Source organism: Puma concolor, chromosome B1 (assembly GCF_028749965.1).
Source record: "Puma concolor isolate L17-30 chromosome B1, mPumCon1.1.hap2, whole genome shotgun sequence".
Taxonomy (NCBI): Eukaryota; Metazoa; Chordata; class Mammalia; order Carnivora; family Felidae; genus Puma; species Puma concolor.
Window position 1 is genome coordinate 186,912,438 of NC_141670.1, and position 24,671 is coordinate 186,937,108.

Below are 24,671 nucleotides of genomic sequence, written 5' to 3' on the forward strand. Positions count from 1 at the left end.
CTGCTATGAACATTGGGGTACAAGTGCCCCTATGCATCAGTACTCCTGTATCCCTTGGATAAATTCCTAGCAGTGCTACTGCTGGGTCCTAGGGTAGGTCTATTTTTGATTTTTTGAGGAACCTCCACACTGCTTTCCAGAGCGGCTGCACCAGTTTGCATTCCCACCAGCAGTGCAAGAGGGTTCCCCTTTCTCCACATCCTCACCAGCATCTGTAGTCTCCTGATTTGTTCATTTTGGCCACTCTGACTGGCATGAGGTGATATCTGAGTGTGGTTTTGATTTGTATTTCCCTGATGAGGAGCGACGTAGAGCATCTTTTCATGTGCCTGTTGGTCATGTGCATTTGCTTTAGTGTCCATTAGGAAACCAAAAAATAGGACTCACACACCAAACCCGAGATTTCACAGATATTGCCACTTAGGAGCAAGCGAAAGTGGGTGGCGATGTGAATGAACTGATTGCCCACGTTGCGGGGAGATGAAGCAAACATTTTAAAGGGGAGATGCCAATACCTGAGGTTTGGGGAAATCTCATTTAATCCTTACAACAACCCTGTGAAAATGGCATCTTCCCATTTCTGAGATAGAAGGCCGTGGGTCACCAAGGTTAAATAACTTGCCTCTGGTCACAGAGCCCTGAAGGAAGGGACAGGGTTAGCTCTCAGTCTGGACTGGCTCCTGCCCTAGCAAAGCTTCCGCGCTGACTTCGTCTCCCTCTCTGGATGGTTGAAGCTTCTTGGAAGTAGGAACACACGTCTGTCGTCCGCGCATCGGGTGCCCAAGGCGCCTCCCGAAACAGCAGAATTTCCTAAGGTTCTGTGGAAGGAAGAAATGACTGCCTGAACGACTGGCATATGGTTTGCAAGATACAGCATTTTCATTCACTTCTCCCAACGCTCCTGTGAAGAAAGGTTTATTAGCCCCCTTTCCTGCTTCCCAGGTGAGGGCACCATGATCAGAGTCACGCCTTCAAGCTGGAGCATCGGAGAGGGACCACACTCACCAGGATGCCACAGAGGCCCCAGATGCCCAGTGGGGCAAGAAGGTGGGAGGTGGAGAGGGAAAGAGGAAAAAAATGATCTAGGTCCTACCCTGCACATCCGAGGCAGGTGACCTCTCGCCTTGAGCACTTTTCCCCCTTTTCAAGCTCAGAGCTCAGCAGACCAGAGTCATAAGAACCTCCTGTCCTCGGTCAGCACTGAGAGTCACTTGGGACTTAGATAAGATATTAAGAGACGAAGCCTTGTGCTTAAGCAAGGGGACACTCCTGGGGCAAATTCAGTTTCCAGTTGACACACTTCCTGGGGGTCATTTGAGGTTTCCTTTTGTTTATTGCATTTTCTTACTTGTGACCAAACAATGTAAATTTAAGGTCAAAAATTAGGTGGAAGGATAAATATACACGTATTTTATCATGTTAACAAATTCTTATATGTGACTATATAATTATAAATACATAATAGAAATAAATATATAGCATATATAATTGCATAAAATTTTCTTTATCTATATTTCTTTTCACCCAGAAATGACTAACATTGGTGTGTGTAGACAACGGAAGGAGGAGGAGGAAGAGGAGAGGAGGGAAGGGAGGGAGTGAAGGAAGGAAGATGAGAAGGTCTGGCAAGTTGTGTTTAAAGAGTCTTTATTTTTGCACTTTGCTGGGGGCAGAGATCTTATAAACTTTTTTTTTAAGTTTACTTATTTATTTTGAGAGAGAGAGAGAGTACAAGCAGGGGAGAGGCAGAGAGAGAGAGAGAGAGGGAGGGAGGGAGAGAATCCCAAGCAAGCTCTGCACTGTCAGCACAGAGCCCGACGCGGGGCTTGAACACAGACTGTGAGATCACGACCTGAGCCAAAATCAAGAGTCGGACTCTTAACTGACTGAGCCACCCAGGCCCCCCGGCAGAGGTCTTATAAATATGATTTGAGGATCATCTGCATCAGAGTTACTTGGGGGATTTTCTAAACATGCAGACTCCAGGACTTCACCCCACTGAATTGTCATCACGGGGATGGGGTCTGGTGCTATTCTTTGGACTGGTCCTGCAGAGTTGAAAACGTTCCTGCAGTAAGCAACCCACAGAAGTCATCCAAGAAATAGGGGACTGCAGGGGACCGCTTTCTGTGGAGAAGAACATTATGTTTATGCCAAGGCCTAGCCTGGACACTGCAATGTTGAAAAAAGAGCTGCACCATTCTGCCCAGCAAAGGTCGAGCATGCCCGCCTTGGCTTGCTAAGGTGTTCATTGATTGGGGGCTTCCTCTATGGACACCAGGGGCAGAGGGAGTTGGAGGTCCCTGGGTTTAGGGGGAAGGAGAAATGAATGGAGACTGAGATCTGCGAGGAAGGAGCTGGCTGAGCCCCAGGGGGGTAAGCCAAGGAGAAAGCCGGACCAGAAGGCCCTCCAGGTGATCCCATGTGGTTCAGGGACGGAATTGAGATTAAAGTTTTTCTTCTTTCACTGTCCACCCAATGGCATTTTCACATTTTCAGGAAAGCCTGGGACCTTAAACAGCTGGTCTTGGCGCTTTGGAGACATAAATGAGAGGGTAAGGTGGCACCAAATAAGTAAGCAGCGATGCGCTGACCAGGAGCTTTGGATAGGAGACAGAAGGTGCAGTTCAGGGAAAGACAAGGACGAACCATCACGAGCAGAAGGTGCAAGCGCTCCAAGAGACCCTCAGAAGTTAACAGGACCGGGGCGCCTCGGTGGCTCAGTCAGTGAAGCGTCCTACTCTTGATTTCAGCTCAGGGTACGATCTCATAGTTCGTGAGTTCAAGCCCTGCATCGGGCTGTGCACTGAGAGTGCAGAGCCTGCTTGGGATTCTCTTTCTCCCTCTCTCTCTTTGCCCCTCCCCCACTTGCACTCTTTCTTTCTCTCTCTGAAAATAAATAAACATTAAAAAAAAAGAAAGAAGAAGAAGTTAACGGGAGTGAGCGAGAGTTCCTGTTACCCTAGACAGAGGGTGAATTTTATTTCATGAAAGTGAGACCCAAAATAACCTTCCATGCTGTTCCGCCATCTTGGCTCCTCCCCCCAAAAGAGGGTGAATTTTAAAGGAAATGTCTGGAAAATGTAGTGACTTTTTGTATACACTCACACGCAAACACGCACACACACACACACACACACACACACACACACACACAATCTCTTTTTCCCTGTCTCCAAATTGACACTAGGAAACCAGAAGTAAAAAATAAAGTTGGCCAGAAGAGACTCATTCTTGCCCTGGGCTGGGACCAGGTCTCACTGAGAAAAGCCGGGCCATGAGAAGGCTTAGGGCCCAGAAGCCCATCGTCATGCTTTCTGGGACTGAGGACTTCACCCAGTTGGGAAAATGTTATCACGCCGCATGCTGTCCTCTGCTTTTATAGACGTCTAATTGCCGGCAGGTTTCAGCCTGACTCACTGAGGAATTTGATCTGCAATATACTGAGAGACAGTCACATTCATCTCTGGATGAACAGAGACATATTCCAGGAAGTAGGATTTCCTAAGAAGTCCTTGAAAGAGGAGGGTGTGCACCTTGGTTTCAAGTCATTCCTTTCCCAAAATTCCCCTCCCGACACCACAAACTACCCACAGTTCCTTCTCGGGCCCGCGCTCTCTCTCTCTCTAGGAACTTTTATCTTTGTTGTTATTTACCTTTTCCTGATTGTAAAATTTAGCTGATGCTAAATCGAAAGTTTAAGAAACTATTTAAAAAGTTGCTCACTGTCTCTACTAAAATTTAGTAAAGATTATACGGTATATATCATTTTGATTCCTGGGGCACCTGGGTGGCTCAGCCGATTAGGTGACAAACTCCAGGTCAGGTCATGATCTCGCAGTGCGTGGGTTCCAGCCTGCGTTGGGCTCTGTGCTGACAGCTCAGAGCCTGGAGCCTGCTTTGGATTCTGTGCCTCCCAATCTCTCTGTCCCTCCCCTGCTCAGGTGAGCTCTCTCTCTACCTCTCTCTCTCTCTCTCTCTCAAAAATAAATAAACATTAATTTTGATTCCTTCTCTTTTCACATTTCTTCCTAGGTTTATTCCTGGATAGCTAAGAACGTTGGTACTATTGTAAATGGGAATTTTTTCCTCTTGCATTATTTAGGAATGGCTAAAACTTCTGGAATAATGGTAAATAATTGTGGCGGTAACTTGAATCTGTCTTTCTCCTGATTTTAATGGGAGTGCCTTTACTGTGTCACTTTTAAGTATGATGTCGACTCTCGTTTATACCAGTCAGATGTTGGGTGTTGAGACAGAGTTCTTACCATGAAAAAGAAAGCATATTGTTTTAATTTAGTTTTTTTTTAATTTTCTGACCATTTTAGGTTTTCTTTTTCTTTTCTTTTTAACTTACATCCAAATTAGTTAGCATATAGTGCAATAATGATTTCAGGAGTAGATTCTTTAGTGCCCCTTACCCATTTAGCCCATCCCCCCTCCCACAACCCCTCCAGTAACCCTCAGTTTGTTCTCCATATTTATGAGTCTCCTCTGTTTTGCCCCCCGCCCTGTTTTTGTATTATTTTTGTTTCCCTTCCCTTATGTTTATCTGTTTTGTCTCTTAAAGTCCTCATATGAGTGAAGTCATATGATTTTTGTCTTTCTCTGACTGACCACTTTCACTTAGCATAATACCCTCCAGTTCCATCCACACAGTTGCAAATGGCCAGATTTCATTCTTTTTGATTGCCGAGTAATACTCCATTGAATATATATACCACATCATCTTTATCCATTCATCCATCGATGGACATTTGGGCTCTTTCCATACTTTGGCTATTGTTGATAGTGCTGCTATAAACATGGGGCTGCATGTGTCCCTTGGAAACAGCACACCTGCATCCCTTGGATAAATGGCTAGTAGTGCAATTGCTGGGTTGTAGGGTAGTTCTATTTTTAGTTTTTTGAGGAACCTCCATACTGCTTTCCAGAGTGGCTGCACCAGCTTGCATTCCCAAGAAAGCATATTTTTTAAAATCAAAGTTCACTATTCGAAAATAAATCAGAAATGGACATTGAAATTTATCAAAGTTTTCAACAGTATCTTTCAAGAAGACAGTGATGTGAATTTTATGAGTAGATTTTTCATATAAAACCTTCCTTATATTTCTGATGTAACATCACTCGATACTTCATTTACTACTGGGCTTATTTACTGGAATTTTTGTTTAAAATTTTTGTTTTAATAGACATAAGTAAAAGGCATCTATACTTTTTTTTTTAAACTTTGTTTCTGTAAGCCTTATAAACTGAATTGTGACACATATCCATAGTGGCCGGTCCCTTGTCCTAGAATAAGCTCTTTATCATGAGAATTATCTATTCCTTGAAAGTCTTTTTTTAAGAGTTTTCTCTTGTAATCACAGCCCAGCATTTTTGTGAAGGCAATCAACTTTTCCTTCATGTTATTGGATTGTTTAGATTATTATCCATTTCTTAAAAAAAATAAAAAAAATTATTATCCATTTCTTGATTCAAGTTTGGTAATTTACATTTTACTGGAGAATCATACTTTTTGTAAGGATTTTCAAATGTGTTGCTGAGTTGCACACAGAATTTAAAAATGTTTGTATCTGTAATTTTCTCCCCTACTCAGTACAGATGGAGAAATTTAAAATGGCAGGACCTAAGGTCCAGTGGACCTGGGTTCAAATCTCCATTTTCCCTATGAGGAGCTTCCTTAGATAAGTTGTTGGCTCCTGACACGGAGAAAATGAAAAATAGAGATAATAGAACTTTGTACCTCACAAGGAAACAGGGAGGTGAAGGAGGGCAGGTAAGGTGCTTAGCATAATAGCTAGAACATGGAAATATTCAGTGAATGTGGGCTGTTTTTTTATGTATCTAATACTGGATGTTTGTGTTTTTTTTCACATTTTTTCTTTATTATATTAGCAAAACATTATTTTATTGTTTTTTAAAAATCTAAGACTGTTGGGGCACCTGGGTGGCTCAGTCGCTTGAGCGCCAACTTTGGCTCAGGTCATGATCTCACACTCCGTGAGTTCGAGCCCTGCGTCAGGCTCTGTGCTGATAGCTCAGAGCCTGGAGCCTGCTTCAGATCCTGTGTCTCCCTCTCTACCCCTTTCCCACTCGTGCTCTGTCTTTCTCTCTCTCTCTCAAAAATAAAAAATAATAATAATAAATAAAAATCTAAGACTGTTTACTTCTACTTTGCAATGAAAACATTTTTTTTCTGTTATTTTCATAGGGCTGAGTCTTTGTTGATTATAGTTGTGTTATTAGAGAGTGCTCTGAATAATTTGTGCTTTGGGGAATTTATTGAAATTTTCTTTGTTGAACAATATAGAATCATTTTCAAAGTGACCTATAAGTCCTACAAAAGTGTTATGTTTGTAGAAAAAGGGAATACAATATTAATCTATTAAATTGACTTTATTGATTATATCATTCAGACTCTCTATCCCAATGCTATTCAATAGAAATATACTGTAGAAAACATGGGATTTAAAATTTTCTAGCAGCCGTGTTCAAAAGTAAAAAGAAATAGGTGAAATTAATTTTAATTAGCATATTTATGTAGCTCCCTATATCCAAAATATTATCATTTCAACATGTAGTCAATATAAAGTATCTTAATGAAATATTTTATATTTTTCTCGACTCAGTCTTCAAGTCAATGTACCTTTTATATTTACAGCACATCTCAATTCAGATGCTAAGCTGTCATCAGGAACACTTGATCTATATTTAGATTCCATAAAATTTACAGTTGAAAAAGTAGATTCACATACTTGTGTTGTTCTCAACATCCTTAAAAATTTGCCAATAGTGAATCAAGTATCATTTTTAAAAGTTACATTAAAATTAAGTAAAATTAAATCCAATTAAAAATTCAGTTTCCCAGTTCCACTAGCCACATTTCAAATACTCAGCAGCCACACACAGTTACATCTCTGCGATACTGGGCAATGCAGTTTTATATCTTCATTCATTTCTACCTGCTAGACCTGTCCAATAAAAATGTATTAAAATGTCCAACTACTTTTAAGGAATTCTTGTTAATTTTTTTTTTTACATGTGATAATGGTATTTGGGTATGTTTTTTTTAATTTTATTGAGATATAACTAACATAACATTATATTAGCTTCAGGTATACAACATAATAATTTGCTAATGTATGTATTGTGAAACTATGATCACTATAAATCTGTTAACATTTGTCACCATGTGAGTATTTTTAAAATGGCGTTTTAATGTTTATTTTCGAGACAGAGAGAGACAGAGCATGAGCGGGGGAGGGGTAGAGAGACAGAGAGAGACACAGAATCCGAAGCAGGCTCCAGGCTCTGAGCTGTCAGCACAGAGCCCGATGTGGGGCTCAAACTCATGAGCCATGAGATCATGACGTGAGCTGAAGTCGGACGCTCAACCAACCGAGCCACGCAGGCACTCTTTCCGTGTGACTGTTTTTTAAAGCATTCCTATCTTTTACAAAGACATGTTGAAATATTTATGAATAAAATGATGGGATCTTTGACCCTGGTTTTCAAAGCAATATAGAGAAAGCAGAAGGTTTTGGTGTAAGTGGAAAACTACTGGCCCTGAGTTGATAACTGTCGAAACTTAGGTGCACAGGTACATGGGGAGTCGTTATGCTTTTCTGTTTACTTTTTTATATGTTTGAAATTTTTCATAATAAAAAGATAAAATTCTTTTAAAATTTGGAGGACACCGTTTCCACTTATCAATTCCTTCTATCAAAATTTCCAGTATGTTGTTTTATGTATTTCAATCCTATTATTTTGTTATTCTTATAACTGAAAAATTGAATTTATATGACTAGTTATATATAAACAGTATGCAACTTTATTTCTTTTCTCTCTGTTCTTTTTTTTTTTTTTTTAATGTTTATTTTTGAGAACAGAGGGAGACAGAGAATGAGCAGGGGAGGGGCAGAGAGAGAGAGGAAGGCGCAGAATACGAAACAGGCCCCAGGCTCTGAGCTGTCAGCACAGAGCCGGATGCGGGGCTCAAACCCACAAACCGTGAGATCATGACCTGAGCTGAAGTTAGAAGCTTAACCAACTGAGCCGCCCAGGCGCCCCTTCTCTCTGGTCTATTAAAGTTTTTCAATGGGAAGTTCTTTGCTTCCTCATAAAAATTCAGAATTTTTCTAGTCACTCTCAGGTGAAAAAAAAAAAAGCCTTAGGGTCACTTTAAGTCACAAATTTAGTGTGGTGGTTAAAGATGGCTACAAATTCTCTGCCATTCTTCCTGTGGACTGGTGGAGTCTATTCGTCCCCCCTTAATTGGGACTGCCCTTGCTTTGACCAATGGAATGTGGCAAACGTGATGCTGTGTAACTTCTGAAGCTAAGCTTCAAGAGTCTCGCAGCCTCTTTCTCACTCTTGGTACACTCCCTTTTTTAATCCAGTCGCCATGCCCTGTGAAGCCTAAACTGCATGGAGCGGCCACATGAAAGAGAACCAAGGCGCCTGGTCGACAGCTCCAGCTGAGCTCCCAGCCGGCAGCTATGTGAAGGAGCCATCTTGGACATCATTCAACTGGCTGTCAGAGTGGAGTGGAGTTGTTTCTCAAATGCAGCCTTTTTCTCTGCTGCCACCGCCACTTTTTCTGAGACACAAGTCAGGTAGCACCTGATCAAGTCCCCAGTTGCAGAGTGCTCCCGTCTCACTCTCTGAGGGGCTCGTTGACGCTTCCTCACTAGACCTGAGTAAGAGAGGCAGCATGCCCATGTTGGATTGATGTTGAGATAGAAACAGGTGGAAGTGGCGGGGAGCAGGAGCCAACGGTCACAGCCAACATTCCGTAGCATCAGCCTGGTCTGTCACCAACTAAGCCTGCTTCTGCCCAAACTTCCTGCTCTGTTTTGTTTGTTTGCGTGTTTTTAAAGAAAAGATGTCTTCCTTCCACCACACCTAGATTCTTAGTATCTTCCTTTTATCTTGGGGAGCAAAAGTGAGGGTGTTAGGAAGATCAAGGGAGGAACAAGCTTCCCTCTTTCCAGACAGAACGGTGGAGGCCACGGGTAAGATCATGGCAAGGGGTGCAAATGGTTCTCTGAGTAAAGCTTCCCTATTGGCTACTCGGGACTAAAACTTCAGAGGGAAGAAAAGTGAGGCTTTCTCCCCCCCCACCAGTAAATCTCAAGGTTCTCACCTGGTTCTGAAGTGGCGTGTGGTGAGAACATGTTGCTCTTTTTCCCTCGGCCCTGGATGTTTGGGCAGTGACTTGTTGGCTTTGATTTGGGTTGTGTCCCACACATACTTCACTGGGTGGTGGGGAGCCAAACCCAGGGCACCTGTGAGGACGAGGGAGTTTGGCCTTGGGAGGTTGATACAGAAAGTGGTACATATTCAGCACATGTTTATCGCATTGGATAAGACTTGAGTCCCAGACCCTTTATTCCTTATTTCTAGACTGTCCCACCTCCTCTCTCTAAGCTTCTTCATTCCACAATGGCTTGATACTTCAACTCCAATATAACTATAACCTGTCCTATAATCTGGAGATCATTGAGTCACAAGGCAGCATGGTTCATCAGATGGGACACTGGGCTCTGTATTCAAACCTATCATCCTGAACCACCAGCTAAGTTCTCTGAATCTGCTTCACTAAATGTCCATAAATAACTCCTGTCTCTTAAGGCTCCAGTGACAGTCAATGAGGTGATGCATAGGAAAACACCTATCTAGGGGTCTCAAGCGCTGTTAGTTGTGGAAGGTGGCCTTCCAACTCCATCTATGGTGTTAGTGGGGACCCTCAACTGCCCTGGAACCTCCATGGCAGTCACAATCTGGGCCTCCCAGTTATCTGATGGGTCAGTCTGGGAGAAGAAATGGACCATGCTCAGCTTTGGAACACACAGGGTCCCATTCAGTTTGGTCAGCTGTGGTAGTAATGTCAGGGCTCTCTTTGCCGCATTGGGGAGGCCTGCAGTATTCTGCCTGTGACTGGCTAAGCAATTGGTTTAATTCAATAGTGGAATGTTAAGAAGCTTTCTCCCACCCCTGAAGAGATAAAAGCCTCCCTAGTAATAAAATGGATATTTTCACCTCCATTAGTTAGTCTTCTATGTCTTCTTTTTCGATTCCAAATTTTTCAATTGATTCCAAATTCTGTATGGAAATAAAAAAATGTTATTTTATTATTTACTGACTCCCTAAGACTTCAGTCAAGCCTTCTTTAGAATGTAAAACTACAACCTCAATATCACCAGCAGATCCCAGATACCCTCTGGAGCTTATGTAATTAAATTGAGCCAAATGCAAAGGCGTAATTTTACTAGCTGACAGGTGTAATTTATACTCTATTCACAGGCCGTACATTAGCCAGTACCTGAGGATGATTTTTTCTGCTAATATGACACACCAGTGACATTAAGCTGAAACTAAAAATTAAATAATGCACCCTGGCGGACCTGTAGATCTGCTCCGACCACTCTAGGCAAGAGGAGATTTATTCTCTCAAGGAATTAAGCCAAAGAAGTGATGATCAGAAGGACAGGTGGTAGGAAATGTGATGCAGGAGAAAACATTAGACTTAAGTAAAATGCTGTGAACAGTTGGTTCTGTATCAGTTATCTAGTGCTGTGTAACAAACAACATCAAAACTTAGCGCCTTATAAATGACCACCGTTTTATTTGCTCACACTATAGCCCAGTAATTTGGGATGGGCTTTCTTGGGCTGTGAGGATAAAGTAAACTTCCATACATGCATGGACACAAAAATTTCATTTCCTGGGGCGCCTGGGTGGCGCAGTCGGTTAAGCGTCCGACTTCAGCCAGGTCATGATCTCACGGTCCGTGAGTTCGAGCCCCGCGTCGGGCTCTGGGCTGATGGCTCAGAGCCTGGAGCCTGTTTCCGATTCTGTGTCTCCCTCTCTCTCTGCCCCTCCCCCGTTCATGCTCTGTCTCTCTCTGTCCCAAAAATAAATAAACGTTGAAAAAAAAAATTAAAAAAAAATTTCATTTCCTTTGTACCCTTTCTCGGGTAATTCACGCAAACTAGAGAGTAAAATAATAAAATATGAACTTGAGAAAACAGGGTTTCCATCCAAGGAGCATGGCAAACTACAGATGACAGACAACTATTCAAAAAGCAGAAAAAACACTCTTCTATACTGGATCAAGAGGATAAGGGTTAAAAAAAAAAATGAAAAAAAAAAAGATAAAGAAACCAAAAGGTTGTCACACGCTTTGAAGCAATTGGGAAAAAAATATTTATAAGTATATGACATCACTGATGAAAGAAATTAAAGGAAGAAAATAATGTTCTGCATCATCATAATACTGTAAATCATATTAATCGTAATAATGTGAATATTGACTGATTTTGACAATAGATGGTGGTGGAGGTAGTGTTAGATAAACCTCATTTACTAAAGAACAGGTGAATAGATACATAAAGAAAACCCATTACAATCATCTGATGGTTATGGACCAAAATACCAGAAGAAAGCATCCAAGGAGTGGGAAAGGTTGTTTCTGGAAAACCAGACGGGAGGAGTATTGGGGGGGGGGGGGGCTGGAGCCAATGACAAGGGCAACTTGTGAACTCTCTACACCTATTGGATATTTAACATTAGACAAAAATAACGTCAAAACCTTTTTAAAACGATGTTTGTCTCTGCACCCTAGGTTGGGACTAGGAAGGGAGCCTCTCCATAGAAAACAGCAAACGGTTTCCGAAATGCTAAGTGCTCTTTGCATCCTGTCTCCTGGCTGCAGACTCTTAGTGTAGTCTTCCAAGTGGCTCAGGTCCATTTCGAAGTGAGTCACATGACACCTGTCCACCTCATCCTGATAATGAATCCAAGGCCCGTTCTGGCCTCTGTGTCTTGGGTCGATAGCAGCTTTTGTGGCTTGGCATTTCACTGTGGAAATACTCAGAGGAGGAAAATGCACACAAGCATCAGAAGTGGATCTGGTACAGCTATCATGTTACGTCCCTTATAGTTGGAGGCATGACTGTATATACCAAACACAGTAACCAACCGTGGGCTAAATATTTACATACGTTACCTAGTTTTAATCATCTTAAGAAGCCATGCGTTACCGTCCCCATAGTCCAAGTGAGGACACTGACATTGAGGAATGTTAACAGTTTAGCTAGTAAATGACGTAGACAGGAGTGGGACCCAGCTCCCCAAGCAATCCCAACCCTGAATTTATTGTCACTCTCTAGCACCAACTCAGCCCTCTGCCCGTGCTCCAGCTGTCCTAGAGAGATGCTACCAATTTATAGTCCTTCTGCACACATTTCTTAATTTAAATCGACTTTTTCTGAACACCGTGACTGGCATGGGGTGGTGAGCATGGCCAGCTTTGCGAGCATGCAGTCACATGGCACCCCACACTGAGAAGGGAAATACTCTGCCCTCAGGGTCCTGAAAATCTTAATCTTCATTTTGTAAGCGAAGTCCTATGGGGCAATGGAGCGCGGGAGTGAGCGGGATGGGCAGGACACGTGTCCATGGTCCCCCGCACCCCACTCACACAGAGTATTGGCTGTGCCCCAGGAAGACAGAATTCTGGTAGATCCACAATAAGCCTAAGGGCAGCAAGGCTCAATGTCAACTACAGGTGCGTGATATCTGCAACCGAGTACCCGGGGGTACTGACAGCCTCAGGAGGACCTGCTTCCCATTCAAACCAGAACTTTCTTCGAACACAGCAAAAGAAAGGACTGAGGAACCCTATCTCCACCTTTTTCACTCGTGTTACTTGCCTGTGTTAGCCGCCCACTTAGGCTGGAGTGATGAGATAGAAGGAAAGGTCAGCCCCTCATACCTCCCTTCTTTTCACTGCCTCCTTACTCATCAGTAAGGTACGGTATTGGCAGAATGTGCATCTGTCAAGAAGAGACAGGAAAAATGAGTTTTATGCATCATTCTTGCTGTTGTGGCAAGACAAACAATACATGTATGCGCTACAAAATAGGAGTTGTGTAATTTCAGCAGTCCCACATGTGAGCTAGAAGCTCTTTATGTTTCCATTTAAAACTGACATTGCATAACGTAAGGATGAACCATAAAATTGATGCTAATAATTTAGAGTTATTTAAACTCTAACTTAGCATAGCACTACACGAAACAGAACAAACTGAGGGTTGATGGGGTGGGGGGCAGGGGAGAGGCGAAAACGGGTGATGGGCATTGAGGAGGGCACTTGTTGGGATGAGCACTGGGTGTTGCATGTAAGTGATGAATCATGGGAATCTATCCCCAAGACCAAGAGCACGCTGTATACAATGTATGTTAGCCAACTTGACAATAAATTACATCAAAAAAAAAAGGGGGGGAAGGAAATTCTGACATACGCTACAACATGGATGAACTTGAGGGCATTATGCTAAGTGAAATAAAGCAATTGCAAAAAGAAAAAAAAATAGCACTACACAGCAACATTTTAAAAAGCCCTAAGTCAAGAGAGAGACCACTGAAGGAAAGCTTTATATTTAGTACCTTATAATGGCACTTTCCCTCTGCTTCCTGAACAAGGGACCCTACAAATTACCTGGTGATGGGGAGGTGGGTAGTGATGCTAACTGAGGAAAGAGACCCCACATTTTCAGGAACTAGATCCAGGAAGCCTCTGTTTCTCTGTAATTGAAAACAGCGCACTCCTTTGGGGTTTGATTGTCTCCTTTATTGCTCTCTTCCCACAACCAGTAAAAAAAAAAAAAAAAAAAAAAAAAAAAAAAAAAATACAAATCAAGGCTGGTACAGGGATCCAATTAAAAAAAAAAAAATCGGTGTGCAAAGAGGGCCACAGCCCTGCCCAGGTTTAACTTACATATTTACAGGGGGTGTGGCATATGCGCAGCTACAGAAACACGTTGAAAAGACGGCGGTACAAAATATACAAAGGTGCTCTTTCTTTATATTTCATAGTAGAACCCGGCCTCATTTCCCAATGAGAGCACTATAAAACACAAATCACACTACTACCTATATAACTTATGAAAAATGCTGTGCACCCGTGCGACTATAAATATAGAGTATAAATGGTTCTGTCTCGGAAACAGTATCTACATGGGTAAGGGTCAGGGGAGGGCTCAGTCTGGTATCCCAACCTGCTAAGAGAAGGATAAGCCAAGATGGGGGCGAACCGGGTCTTGGAGTGTGGCTGCACTGAATCCCCTTCCCCAGACTCTGTTGAAGCTCTCTCCCTCTCCGGGGTGGCCTGGGATTGTTCAGGGTGAGAAGCAGCGGAGGGAGGAGGTGTAAACACAAGAGGCCGCTCTGGAAGGCACAGAGAAGGTATCTGCGGCAAGAGAGAGGACACCCCTTGGACCCACAGCCACGCACGGACCTCTACTTCTACTTGATGACCACTGTTCTGTGGGAAATCCAGCCACGCCCTGGTTTCTGCCCTCTGAGAAAAGTGGGGATCTCCACAGGCAGGGAGAGAGGGCAGAAAAGTCAAAGCTCACCTATTTATGGCAACGTGAGAGAAGTTTTGGAAAGTGTTTCTGGCTTGGATGGATGAATGGACTCAGGGACACAGAGGGGCTGCCTTATCTTCCTCCAGAAGACTCATCAGGGATGATTTTATCGGACCAAGAGAGCGGCGCTAGGCTTTGGCCGCAACTGTCAATTTGGCTTCCAAAGTAGCCAAATCAAGAAGAGCCCTAGGTCCTTTTAGCAGACAAACCGTCTCCCCACCCCAGCCCCTCCAGGTCTCGCCATTCCCTGGCTCATCCTCCAACTGCTCGGCTCAGGAACAGAACACTCTCTTCTCAGAAAGGTGGAGCCAACAGGTGGGCCAAAGTGCACCCCGAACCTCTCTCTCGGTAGCTCAGATGCGGCTCCCGCCCTGAAAACTCGGACAAGGACACAGCAGGGAAGCTGAGATCGGCCAGAACTGCCCGGGTGAGGTCCCCCTAACAAGGAGTTTGGGGAGCTCCGCGAAGGGGAAAGACCCACCCCTGTGGTCTTCAAGTCTCCAAACAATGACACTATTTCCCCCTCCAAATGGGTCCAGTCTGGGCCAAGGACTCCCGGGGGCAGCTGATCTTGGTTGAAGCAAGTCTTCGGTAAAAGAGAGAGCTGTCTGAGCTTTACCGCAATAACATACACTTAACATAGGCATCTTTGAGAACCTTCCGTCAATCCCTTCCCTCGAGGCTCTTCCTTTGGAAGAAGATGGTTTGAGTCTGAAAGTAGGTCGTGTGGACCCACCCTGCTGTTGCAGGGGGTGGGCGAGTGTGACCGTCTCCAGCCATTGTCTTTCATCGTCTTTTGGGGTTGCTCTGCCAGTTCCCGCGATCGGGAGCCCAGTTTGGGGGGAGGCGGGTGCGGTGGGGAGGAGGGGAGGGGGGTGGGCTGAGATGAAGCCACTGTGCGGGCTGATACACCGGGACAAAGGGGGTCAGGGTGGGGGGCTGATGTCAACTCCACTTCTCAGCAGGGAAGGCGTCCCGGCCGGGCAGAGAAGGGCCCGCGGAGCCAGGGGGGAGGTGGCCCCCCTTCCCACCTCCGGGAAGCCCCTACAAGGCTGTGCTGCTGGAGGTGACCTCTGTGTCCGGGCCATCCACCTGAGACCTGGGGGCCCCGTCCTGGGCCTCTGTGCTCATGGCCATGTTATCAAAGGCCTTGGGGGCCTTGATGGGCGTATCCTGCTCCTCCTCCAGGATCCGGCAGCACCCGCTGCAGCGGCAGCAGGCCGGGCAGCCGCACAGCAGGCAGCAGGCGCGGCAGCAGACCCGGCAGCAGAAGCAGCAGCGCGTCTGGCAACAGCCAGTGAGCAGGAAGATCAGTTCATCCCAGGGCTTCAGCGAGTGCATCCACAGCGGCAGGAAGTCCCAGCTCTGGAGCTTTCTGGGCAGGATGCGCGGGTAGCGGGACTGCAGGAACCTGAGGACCACCACCAGGAGGATCACGAGGATGATGGGCGCCCCCACGCCCACCAGCACCGGCCAGCCCGCCAGTGAGAGGCCAAACACGGCCAGCGGGGTCAGGAAGAAGAAGAAGATCAGGTAGAAGATGGCAAACCAGCGGTACTTGGCGGAGATGTTGCCCAGCCCCTTGGCCAGGCGGATGGGCAGGCGGGTGAATGGGATTGGGTACCACAGCAGGATGCCCGAGATGTTGAAGAAAAAGTGGCACAGGGCGATCTGAAACACAAGAGGTTGGACAGGTGCATGGGTGTTGTGCGCGGTGGAGTCGGGGGTGGGGGAGGGAAGGGTCATCTAGCAGCCATCCTGAGTCAGGGGTCTTCCCTGTCCTCACAAGGCTATTCAGAAAGGGGCCAGCATTACCTGAGGACCGTGTGTGTGTGTGTGTGTGTGTGTGTGTGTGTGTGTGTGTGTGTCGGGGGAGCGCAAGGGAGGTGACCAAATGAATCAGTTTTCAGGACCTAAACTCCTGAAGGCCAAATCTAATAATGAACTTCATTAATATGCCTGCTGCTACCCAAGGTCTTGACCCTGCTGTTTCCAGCTGAGCAGTTAAGAGCTGGTGCGGCCAAAGGAGAGGCTTGCTGGAGAGCTGGCTTCCTTGGCTCAATGGCCCCATTCTATGGAGGGGAGAGAGATGATTACAGTTAAGAAAAATAATAGCACCAGCAGCTGATTTTAGTGCCTCCTAAATGTAGGAGGCAACCGTTCTAAGCACTTGATGTGGATTACCACAATCCTCAAAAAAAATAGCCTATGACATGGTAAATCATCATTATCTCTATTTGATGGAGGAGGCGATTGAGGAAGAGCTTTGACTCTTCCCAAAGTCACACAGGTAGGAGATGGTAGAGGTGGGATTCAAACCCAAGTAGCCTGGCTCCAGAGGCCACACACACTTGGCCACTTTCCTGTGTGCCCAGGCATCACGCTAGGGGCTTTGGACCTGCCTGTCCAATACGTTAGCCACCAGCCACGTGCGGCAAATGAGCACTTGAGATGTGGCTCGCCCACGTTGAGATGTGCTGTAAGTGTAAAATACAGAGTTGATTTCAAAATCTTAATCAAAAAATATAAAACATCACCAATTTTTAAATCAAATTACATGTGAAATGATAAGGAGTTAAATATATTATTGAAATTGATGTCCCCGTTTTACTTTTTAAAAATGCGGCTCTATTGAGGAGGGCACCTTTTGGGATCAGCACTGGGTGTTGTATGGAAACCAATTTGACAATAAATTTCATATATTGAAAAAAAAAATGCGGCTCCTAAAAATTTCAAATTACGTGGGCGGCTCAAATTTATATTCTACACTCAGATTTCTGTTGGACAGCCTGGCTTTAGACAGAGCCTCATCAGATCCTTAGAATAATCCTAGTGAGATCTGGTTCACAGTTTTCAGATGAGGGAATTGATGTTCAAAGTTCAGGTCACCTGTCTAAGGTCATTTAGCGTGTAAAGGCGGGACAAGAATTCAAATGCCAAAGGTCTTCTTGCCCAAGATCACTTAGTCGATCTGGGCAAGGCAGGTCCTCCTGATTCTTCTCGATTCCAGGTCCAGAACAGAGGTCACCTCCTAATATCCAGGCAGAGTCCCCCAAGAGGGGGGCGAGGAGATGGGAAGTGGTGTCTCTATGCTCCTTGAATACTCTCCATCTCCATCAAAGTGGTTACCGCGCCTCTGTTTAACAAGCACCAGTGATGGGGGTCTCTCACTGCCTCTCTCAGGAACAGAGAGACACGTCTCAGATCTGTCTTCCTGTGGCTTCTCCTCACATCACAGTTTTGAACACAGAGAAAAACTTGGCTCTTGTTCACAAACCGTCTGCTTGCAAGACCACGAATGGGGCTGCATCTCACCAGAGCCCCTGCCCCACAGGACATTTCCTAACCTGCAGTGAGCTCCTGAGAGTATTGCCTGGGCTGGCTAAGGCGGCCAGAATGGCGGTGGTGGTGGTGCCGATGTTGGAGCCGAGCGTGAGTGGATATGCCCTCTCAATGGTGATCACACCAATACCTGGCAGGAAAATACAAAAACTATAGTATCAGCCTCAGGGGATGATGGGAGACGGTAATAGGGGAAGAGCCAGGGAGAAACTCACCAATCAGTGGGGTCATAGCAGATGTGAACACAGAGCTGCTCTGCACGATGAAGGTCATACCTGCCCCCACAAGGATGGCCAGGTAGCCAGTCAGCCAGGCAAAAGGAAAGGGAAAATCTAGAAGACAGAAGGAAAAGAGATCTGTCACGGGCCTGCTAAAGAAGGCAGGGGCTGGAGGCCCAGCTGGCACCTCCACAGGACCTGGGGTGGGTTGGGGGGGGGATGGTCTGAGCTAGAGGGTCAGGCTGTACGGAAGCCTCCTCACCCCACACCACGGTCGGAAATTACAAACTGGGTTTTCGGAATCCTTTCACCTTGCATATTCGGATGGTGGAACCAAGGATGTTGGCATGTGTCACAGAAACAAACAAACAAACACATATTCACATGCTGAACCCACATGTTATGGAGTGGATGTCTTGTTTCCCCAAAATTAATGTTGAAACCAAAACCCCCAGTGTGAGTGTATTAGGAATGGGAGCCTTTGGGAGGTAATTAGATCATCAGGGTGGAGTCCTCGTGAATGACGCATTAGTGCCCTTACACAAGAAGAGGCAGCGTGTTTCCTCTGTACTCTTTCCGTGTGAGGGCACAGCGGCCACCTGAAAATCAGGGAGTGGGATGTCACCAAAGCCCAGCTATGCTGGCATCCTAACACCGGACTTCCCAGCCCCCAGGACTGTGAGATATAAACGTCTCTTGTTTAAGCCACCCCAGTCTAGGATAATTTGTTAGAGCAGCAGAACTAAGACACCACCCAAACAACCACCTTCCTCCCACAAAGCATTTGAGCCTCTTCCTTCTGCCTGTCCTGGTCTCCCCAGGCTGCGGATCCTCCACCTTTGTGGCATTGCTTGGAGGCAGTGCCGCGGCTCAGAAGTCCTACACACCCGTCCCTCAGCACAGGATCAAGACCTGCACATCCAGCAGGCACCCAGAGTCACCCAGCTCAGCCGCATGACAACCTTGTGACAACCCTGGGAGGCAGACCATTCTCGGCCCCATTTCCCTGAGGTTTCATGGGGAGGCAACGTCCTCAGCTTTGCACCCTCCCGGGGGACAGGATGCCATCAGCAAGAGAACCGGCTGCCTCAAGGTGCTGATGTATTATCCGGACCCACATTTTCTTCCCAAGTGTGGAGAGAAGTAGGGAGCAGGGAGGGCATCTGTTACTCTTTTCCTATGGGATCCTGACAAGACCCGAGAGTCCTGGGCATAGGAAACCTGCCAGGAAGGAAGGCCTATCTCGCAGATCGCTGCATTCGAGCCGGCTCTTCCGCAGGACCTTGCAACTATGTGATAGAAGCTTGTGCCCACTCCCCAGCCTCCGCCCAAGACACCAAGGGAGATTTCAAGGGCAAAAGGCATCTTAACTTCTTCAGCTTGTCAGACCCAAGAGAGAAACTCCATGCAGGAGTTTATTTAACAAGAGGCCATTGCTAAATAAAAATATAAAGGAGCCCCCCCACCCCGGGATGGCCACAGTGATGCCACACCCTAGAAAGCCCAGAATGAGGGGCAGTGTGCCTACCAGTGTTGAGGGTCTTCTTGATGACAACGGCTACCTGTCCCCGGAGCACGGAGCCCAGGAGCTTGACGATCATGATCAGGCAGCCACAGAGGACCAGCAGGGAGGCTAACAGCAGGATTATGCCAACAGCAACATCTGGGAGGCTGGAATTCACAAAGATGTGCTGGCCTGAAGAGACAATGGAAAGCCCTTGTTAGGAGGGAAATGGGTGCCCCCCCACCCAAGGCCACAGACTGTTATTCATTCCCCAACATCTTTCTGTATCACAGTAACAGAATCTTGGTTGTTAGCTCGACGTACGGCAACCCGGAATAAAGACCACACTTTCCAGCTTCCCTTGCAGCTAAGTATAAGCCTGAGGCTATGTTTTGGCCGGTGGGACCTCACGAAGCTAGAACATGATGATGTGAAATCATTACAGTCACAGAGCTAGTCAGGGGCTTCCTTCTACCTCTAAATCCCAGGCTGTGTTTTACTCACGATATTGAGGATACTTACAACGAAGAGTTTGAGGAGCCAAGTGGCATAGGATGGGTAAGTCAGAGTAGGAACTATTGCTAATTATAAACCTCCTTGTTTTTTAGAAGTCCCTGTGTGGTCCCATGATTATATGGTTTTGTTGATGGATGAAAAGCACCTAGAACATGGGAGGTGGCAAACTCATTGATTCTGTGAGGTAAACCACACTTGACTATTTACTGCTCAGAATTAATGTGGGTGGTATGGAGAGGATGAAGAGAAGCAGAAATACACACATGGCTATATAAAGAATAGTTAGCAGAGTTAAGGATGTCTGGGCTGGAAGAGATTCCTGGGGCAACAGTCTAGCTTCTTAAAGACAGGGAGCATCATGTAGGCTCACTGCATTGTTTAGTGCTATAGCTCCAGGCCCTTGAATGGGGCCTGCCATATAGCAGGGACTCGTGGCTTCAGGGTGAATGCATTTGTTCTGTTCTGTGTGGGACCCGCATCTCCTGCAAATATGGCTGGCATCTCCCTGGAGCCCAAGGGATACCAAAGCATATGGAGGGAGCACTCTGGAATCTGTTGACGAGTTCTGATGCAGTATGGAACTGCCAGAGAAGCTGGGCTTCAAGTCCTCCTTCCTCCCCTTACTGGGGGACCTTGGGCATAGCACCTGTTCCTCTGCTGCGAAAGTTCATACTCATTACTGGGTATGACACCAGTGCTCTGTGAATCCTAGTGCCCTTCTTTCCCTCACTTACTGAGCCTCACACAGATAATGAATGCCAACTGCAACCCCCAGACAGCCCAACCTGGTGGGCTGATGTTCTTTCGAGTTCCACTCACACTTGGCAATGTTCTCCTTGTAGGTCACGTTCTTGATGGTCCAGGTGTAGGAACCGTCCGACCAACAAAGGGAAGGGGAGGTGCAGTTCTCAGGCGAGGGGACAGTGACATTCATCTGAGTCTGGATGACAAACATTGGGAAATGGGATGCATAGTCCATAATACTCACTTTTGGTGGCACTGGCAGGCAATGTGGCAAGTAGGAGGGAGACACGCATGAATGTGTGTGTCTGTAAGGGTAACGCACTGTTTCCACGGGTCTCTCCATAAATGGGAACACAGGCAGCCAGAGGTGAGTCAAGAGGCATGAAAATAACGAGCCAGGAATAATGTATCCGTGGTGCGGAATGAAGCAAAATGGGGTCAGTCTGTCCTACTGCATTGTCTGTCCATCTGGCATTCAGAGACTTGCTTTCTTAATTTCTTAATTGGCTCACGGGCCAATTTTTCCTTCTCCGTACCTTTCATTTGCCCACATTGAATTAAAGGTTTTGCTTAAGGCACGGATGCTGGAGTCTGCCAACCCAGCAACATTCTTAGAAACTTACCACGTTGGTAAAAGTTTCACACCAAATCTTGATCAGACTCTTGTTTTTGGCCGCTTCATCATTCATTGCAATTTGGTTGATAACTTTCTTATCCAGCTGAGGAAAGCAACAGACAGGAGAGAGTCAGCACGTCCTCAGCACTGATGAGGGATGGACAGTAGGAGGTGCTGTTAAGGGGGCTTCGAGAACTTGAACCCAACTGGGAGCTCCTGCAGGAGTGAGTCAGGACTCACTCTATCTGTACTCCCAGGATGGAGCACAGCACCTGGATGTTACTTAGCAGGTGCTTGACAAATAAACAAATGATTGTATAAACAATGGGCTGGTAACTAGGAAGCATGCAGTAGATAGTCATTGAGTGATAGTAAAAACCACAAGATAAAGGTAATAAAGGACAAGGTCCAAGTTGACCCATTCTACCTAAGGTAAGAACCCCAAAACCTTTTTTCATTTATTTCAATAATATGGACAGACCCTAGTGAGCAGAGGGCTGAGATGAAGGAAAGACAGTAACCTTCCTCCTTGGCTAGAGGCAGGATAATATTTTATTAGTGAGCCCAAGGATGCTGAGGTCAGTGGGGGGAATACAATGGCTCCAAGCATCCAATGAAGTCCTTGAGTCTTGAGAAGCACCTGCCATTCCCTTGCTCCCACCCCAATAAAGAGGACACATGTTGAAGTCAAGGAAACAAACAAACAAAAAAAAAAAAGCCAATTGCTCTATCAGGTGTCCCTGAAGTCTTGCCTCCCTTGGCCTTTTTCAAAGGCAACCGAAGAACAGTGTTTATAGACCATCATCCTTCACCATCTCTGCCCAGTTGGGTGGGGTGTGGGGGGAAAGGGGAAGGAGTTAGTTCCTTCCTTTCCCTCTCTGAAGGAAGATGGGTTACCTGGATAATGAGTTTCGTGAAGGGATCTGTGATAACTTTCAGAAGTGCCGGGGCGTCTTCTCCATTCTTGAAGTTAAAGGTCTCTACCACCAAGTTGGTCAGGATCTCCAGGTAATGGGTAGCTGCCTCCAGGGGCAAGAGCACCAACACAGAGAGCCAGTTGAAGAAGTCATGGACAGTAGCCCCCGCAAAAGCCCTATAAGAAGGTAATCCCACCCCAAGCCAACAGTAAGATTGGTCAACAAGCAAGTGGGCACCAGTCTAGGCTGGTCATTGATTGCATTGGCTGCAAGGGAGTCACCTATCTATGATCTCATTTACATGCTCACAGCAATGCCCAAGTGGGTGGGATTAATATCCCCATTTGATAGCTGAGGAAATTGGGGGCCACCAAACAGAGGGGAATTGACTGAAGACCACTGCATGGGTGTTGGGTCCAGGACCCTTGTCTCCCACTGCCCAGCAGAGCCTTTCCCACCAAGCCAGACAGCACTCAGTTCTTCCTGCTGAGCAAAAGGGAGGTAGACAGGTTATGGCTACAATAATTAGCTCAAGGACCACTGTTTGGAAGAATTTAATCAAGGCTACTTTTGAATCATGCACATTGAAGACAACCTTCCTTTGGAAAGGTGGAGGCCAGTTGTCTGATGGTAATCAAACCCCAGAACTGAATTCTTAACTTTTTGTGTTAAGATCTCGGGACTCTGATAAAACATCTGAACAACCTGCACAGAAAACAAGGCCAATATATACCACAGTTTATATCTGATAAGGTTTGCAGGTTCTCCTGAATTCCATCCTGTCTCCACACTATGACACTTGAGATCTTTTTTTGCTCAATGAAAAACATTTTTCTTCAAAACACATCTGCATGGGGTACTTGGGTGGCTCAGTCGGTTAAGCGTCAGACTCTTAGTTTCGGCTCATGGCTTGTGAGTTCAAGCCCCGAGTTGGGCTCTGAGCTGACAGTGTGGAACCTGCTTGGGATTCTCTCTCTCTCCCTCTCTCTCTCTCTCTCTGACCCTCCCTTGCTGGAGCACTTGCACACTCTCTCTCTCTCTCTCAAAATAAATAAACTTTAAAAAAGTTCCCAGGTCATCCTAAAAAAATTAAAAATAATTTAAAAAAACATCTGCATGTCAAAAAACACCTAAAACCCAAAGGTACATGGATAGAAGCTAATATACTTGTGGAGAAAATGCTTAACTTCACTTCACTACAGTTAAGGAAACATTTATAATTTATTTACTTGCAAGTACAAATTTTCACCTATCATATTAGCCAATGTTTTTCAAAGTAACTTATTCTTCCTAAAGAGAGTAATTTAAGACATCTTCATATACTTCTGATGTAAAGTGATGTAAATATTTCTTAGTAGTTTGGCAAAATGTTTTAGGAGCCTTATAGGGGTTGGATATAGTCATTATTTTCCTAGAAATCTAAGGAGGTATTCCAAATCACCAGGAAAGAATGATACACATCCCCAAAGATGTGACTGAAAGCAATCTATTTAAATAATCTGAACAAGGGGTGAGCTATATACTGCTATGTGCAGGCACTTTCATAGGTCATGTTTATATTTCATAGGTAGCAGTGAAAAGAACCCAGAAACTGGAAGAAACCTAGATTGAGTCCGAGCTATGCCCCTCGGTGAAGTTACTTAACCTCTTTGTGCTTCTATATTAATAAAACGAGGCAAAGAAAGTCTACTCAGCTTCTTGAGAAGATCAAATTAACAACCTTCCCCCTGGATCATGTGTATTATTATTGCAAACCTCAGGACATTTCATCAGGGACCAAGGAAGGTTAGCCGTGTCTGAGTGGAAATGAGCAGCTCTGAGGCCCTCTGCCACCTGCCAGTTCACCCACAGAAGAGGGATGACATTTGCTGACTCCCCAGCCAGCCTGTTTAATGCTGTCTGCCTGACCCACATGGTGATTACATCATGCAGACAAACTGCCTTCTCTATTTTATGAACTTCTGGGAAAAGCCCATCAGTTACAAGACAGGCCAGAGAACGTGGTTAATTTTCACATTAACCTTTGCCTGTTTTAACCTGTCCCGTTTTCAGATCTTATGCATCCACAAAAGCTACAGTTTGCCTTTTACCGGCAAGTGAAGAACAAAGGAAAGGTAACTGGGGTTGAGCTCACCCAAAGAGGAAGCTTTAGGAGGTTATAATTATTTCTGACTAAGCGGGATGGTAAATCCTATCCTAACTGGCCTTGTTTTAACTACGCCACACAGCAAGTAAGCTTCTAGCTAGGGCTTGCATTTAGGGAGCTCTGGTTATGTGCCAGGTACCTTGCTAAGCATTTACCTGTTTGGCTGGGTTTACTCCTTTGGACAACAGTGGTGACAGACGACACAATTATCCTGGCTTTGCATACCAGGG

The 24,671-nt window shown here is 45.5% G+C and overlaps 1 protein-coding gene across 6 annotated transcripts in view; it reads right to left on the minus strand.

Moving 5' to 3' along the window:
• Positions 1-396: 396 nt before the first annotated feature.
• Positions 397-24,671, minus strand: part of SLC34A2 (solute carrier family 34 member 2) — a 39,189-nt gene continuing 14,914 nt past the window's right edge. Inside the window, exons 7-18 of one of the 6 annotated variants that reach the window (XM_086705306.1) lie at positions 22,276-22,471; positions 21,386-21,481; positions 20,838-20,958; positions 19,527-19,694; positions 17,996-18,112; positions 17,786-17,910; positions 15,071-16,109; positions 12,720-12,842; positions 11,597-11,865; positions 10,045-10,107; positions 9,149-9,290; positions 397-818 (exon numbers count right to left, since the gene is read on the minus strand). In XM_086705306.1, coding sequence (XP_086561432.1) covers positions 15,483-16,109; positions 17,786-17,910; positions 17,996-18,112; positions 19,527-19,694; positions 20,838-20,958; positions 21,386-21,481; positions 22,276-22,471 — 1,450 coding nt within the window. In that variant the 3' untranslated portion in view covers positions 397-818; positions 9,149-9,290; positions 10,045-10,107; ... (1 more) ...; positions 12,720-12,842; positions 15,071-15,482. Of the gene's footprint in view, positions 819-8,080; positions 8,699-9,148; positions 9,314-10,044; positions 10,108-11,596; positions 11,866-12,719; positions 12,843-13,027; positions 16,110-17,785; positions 17,911-17,995; positions 18,113-19,526; positions 19,695-20,837; positions 20,959-21,385; positions 21,482-22,275; positions 22,472-24,671 lie in introns of those variants that run through there. The other 5 variants (XM_086705301.1, XM_086705303.1, XM_086705304.1 and 2 more) reach the window with 5 other exon arrangements.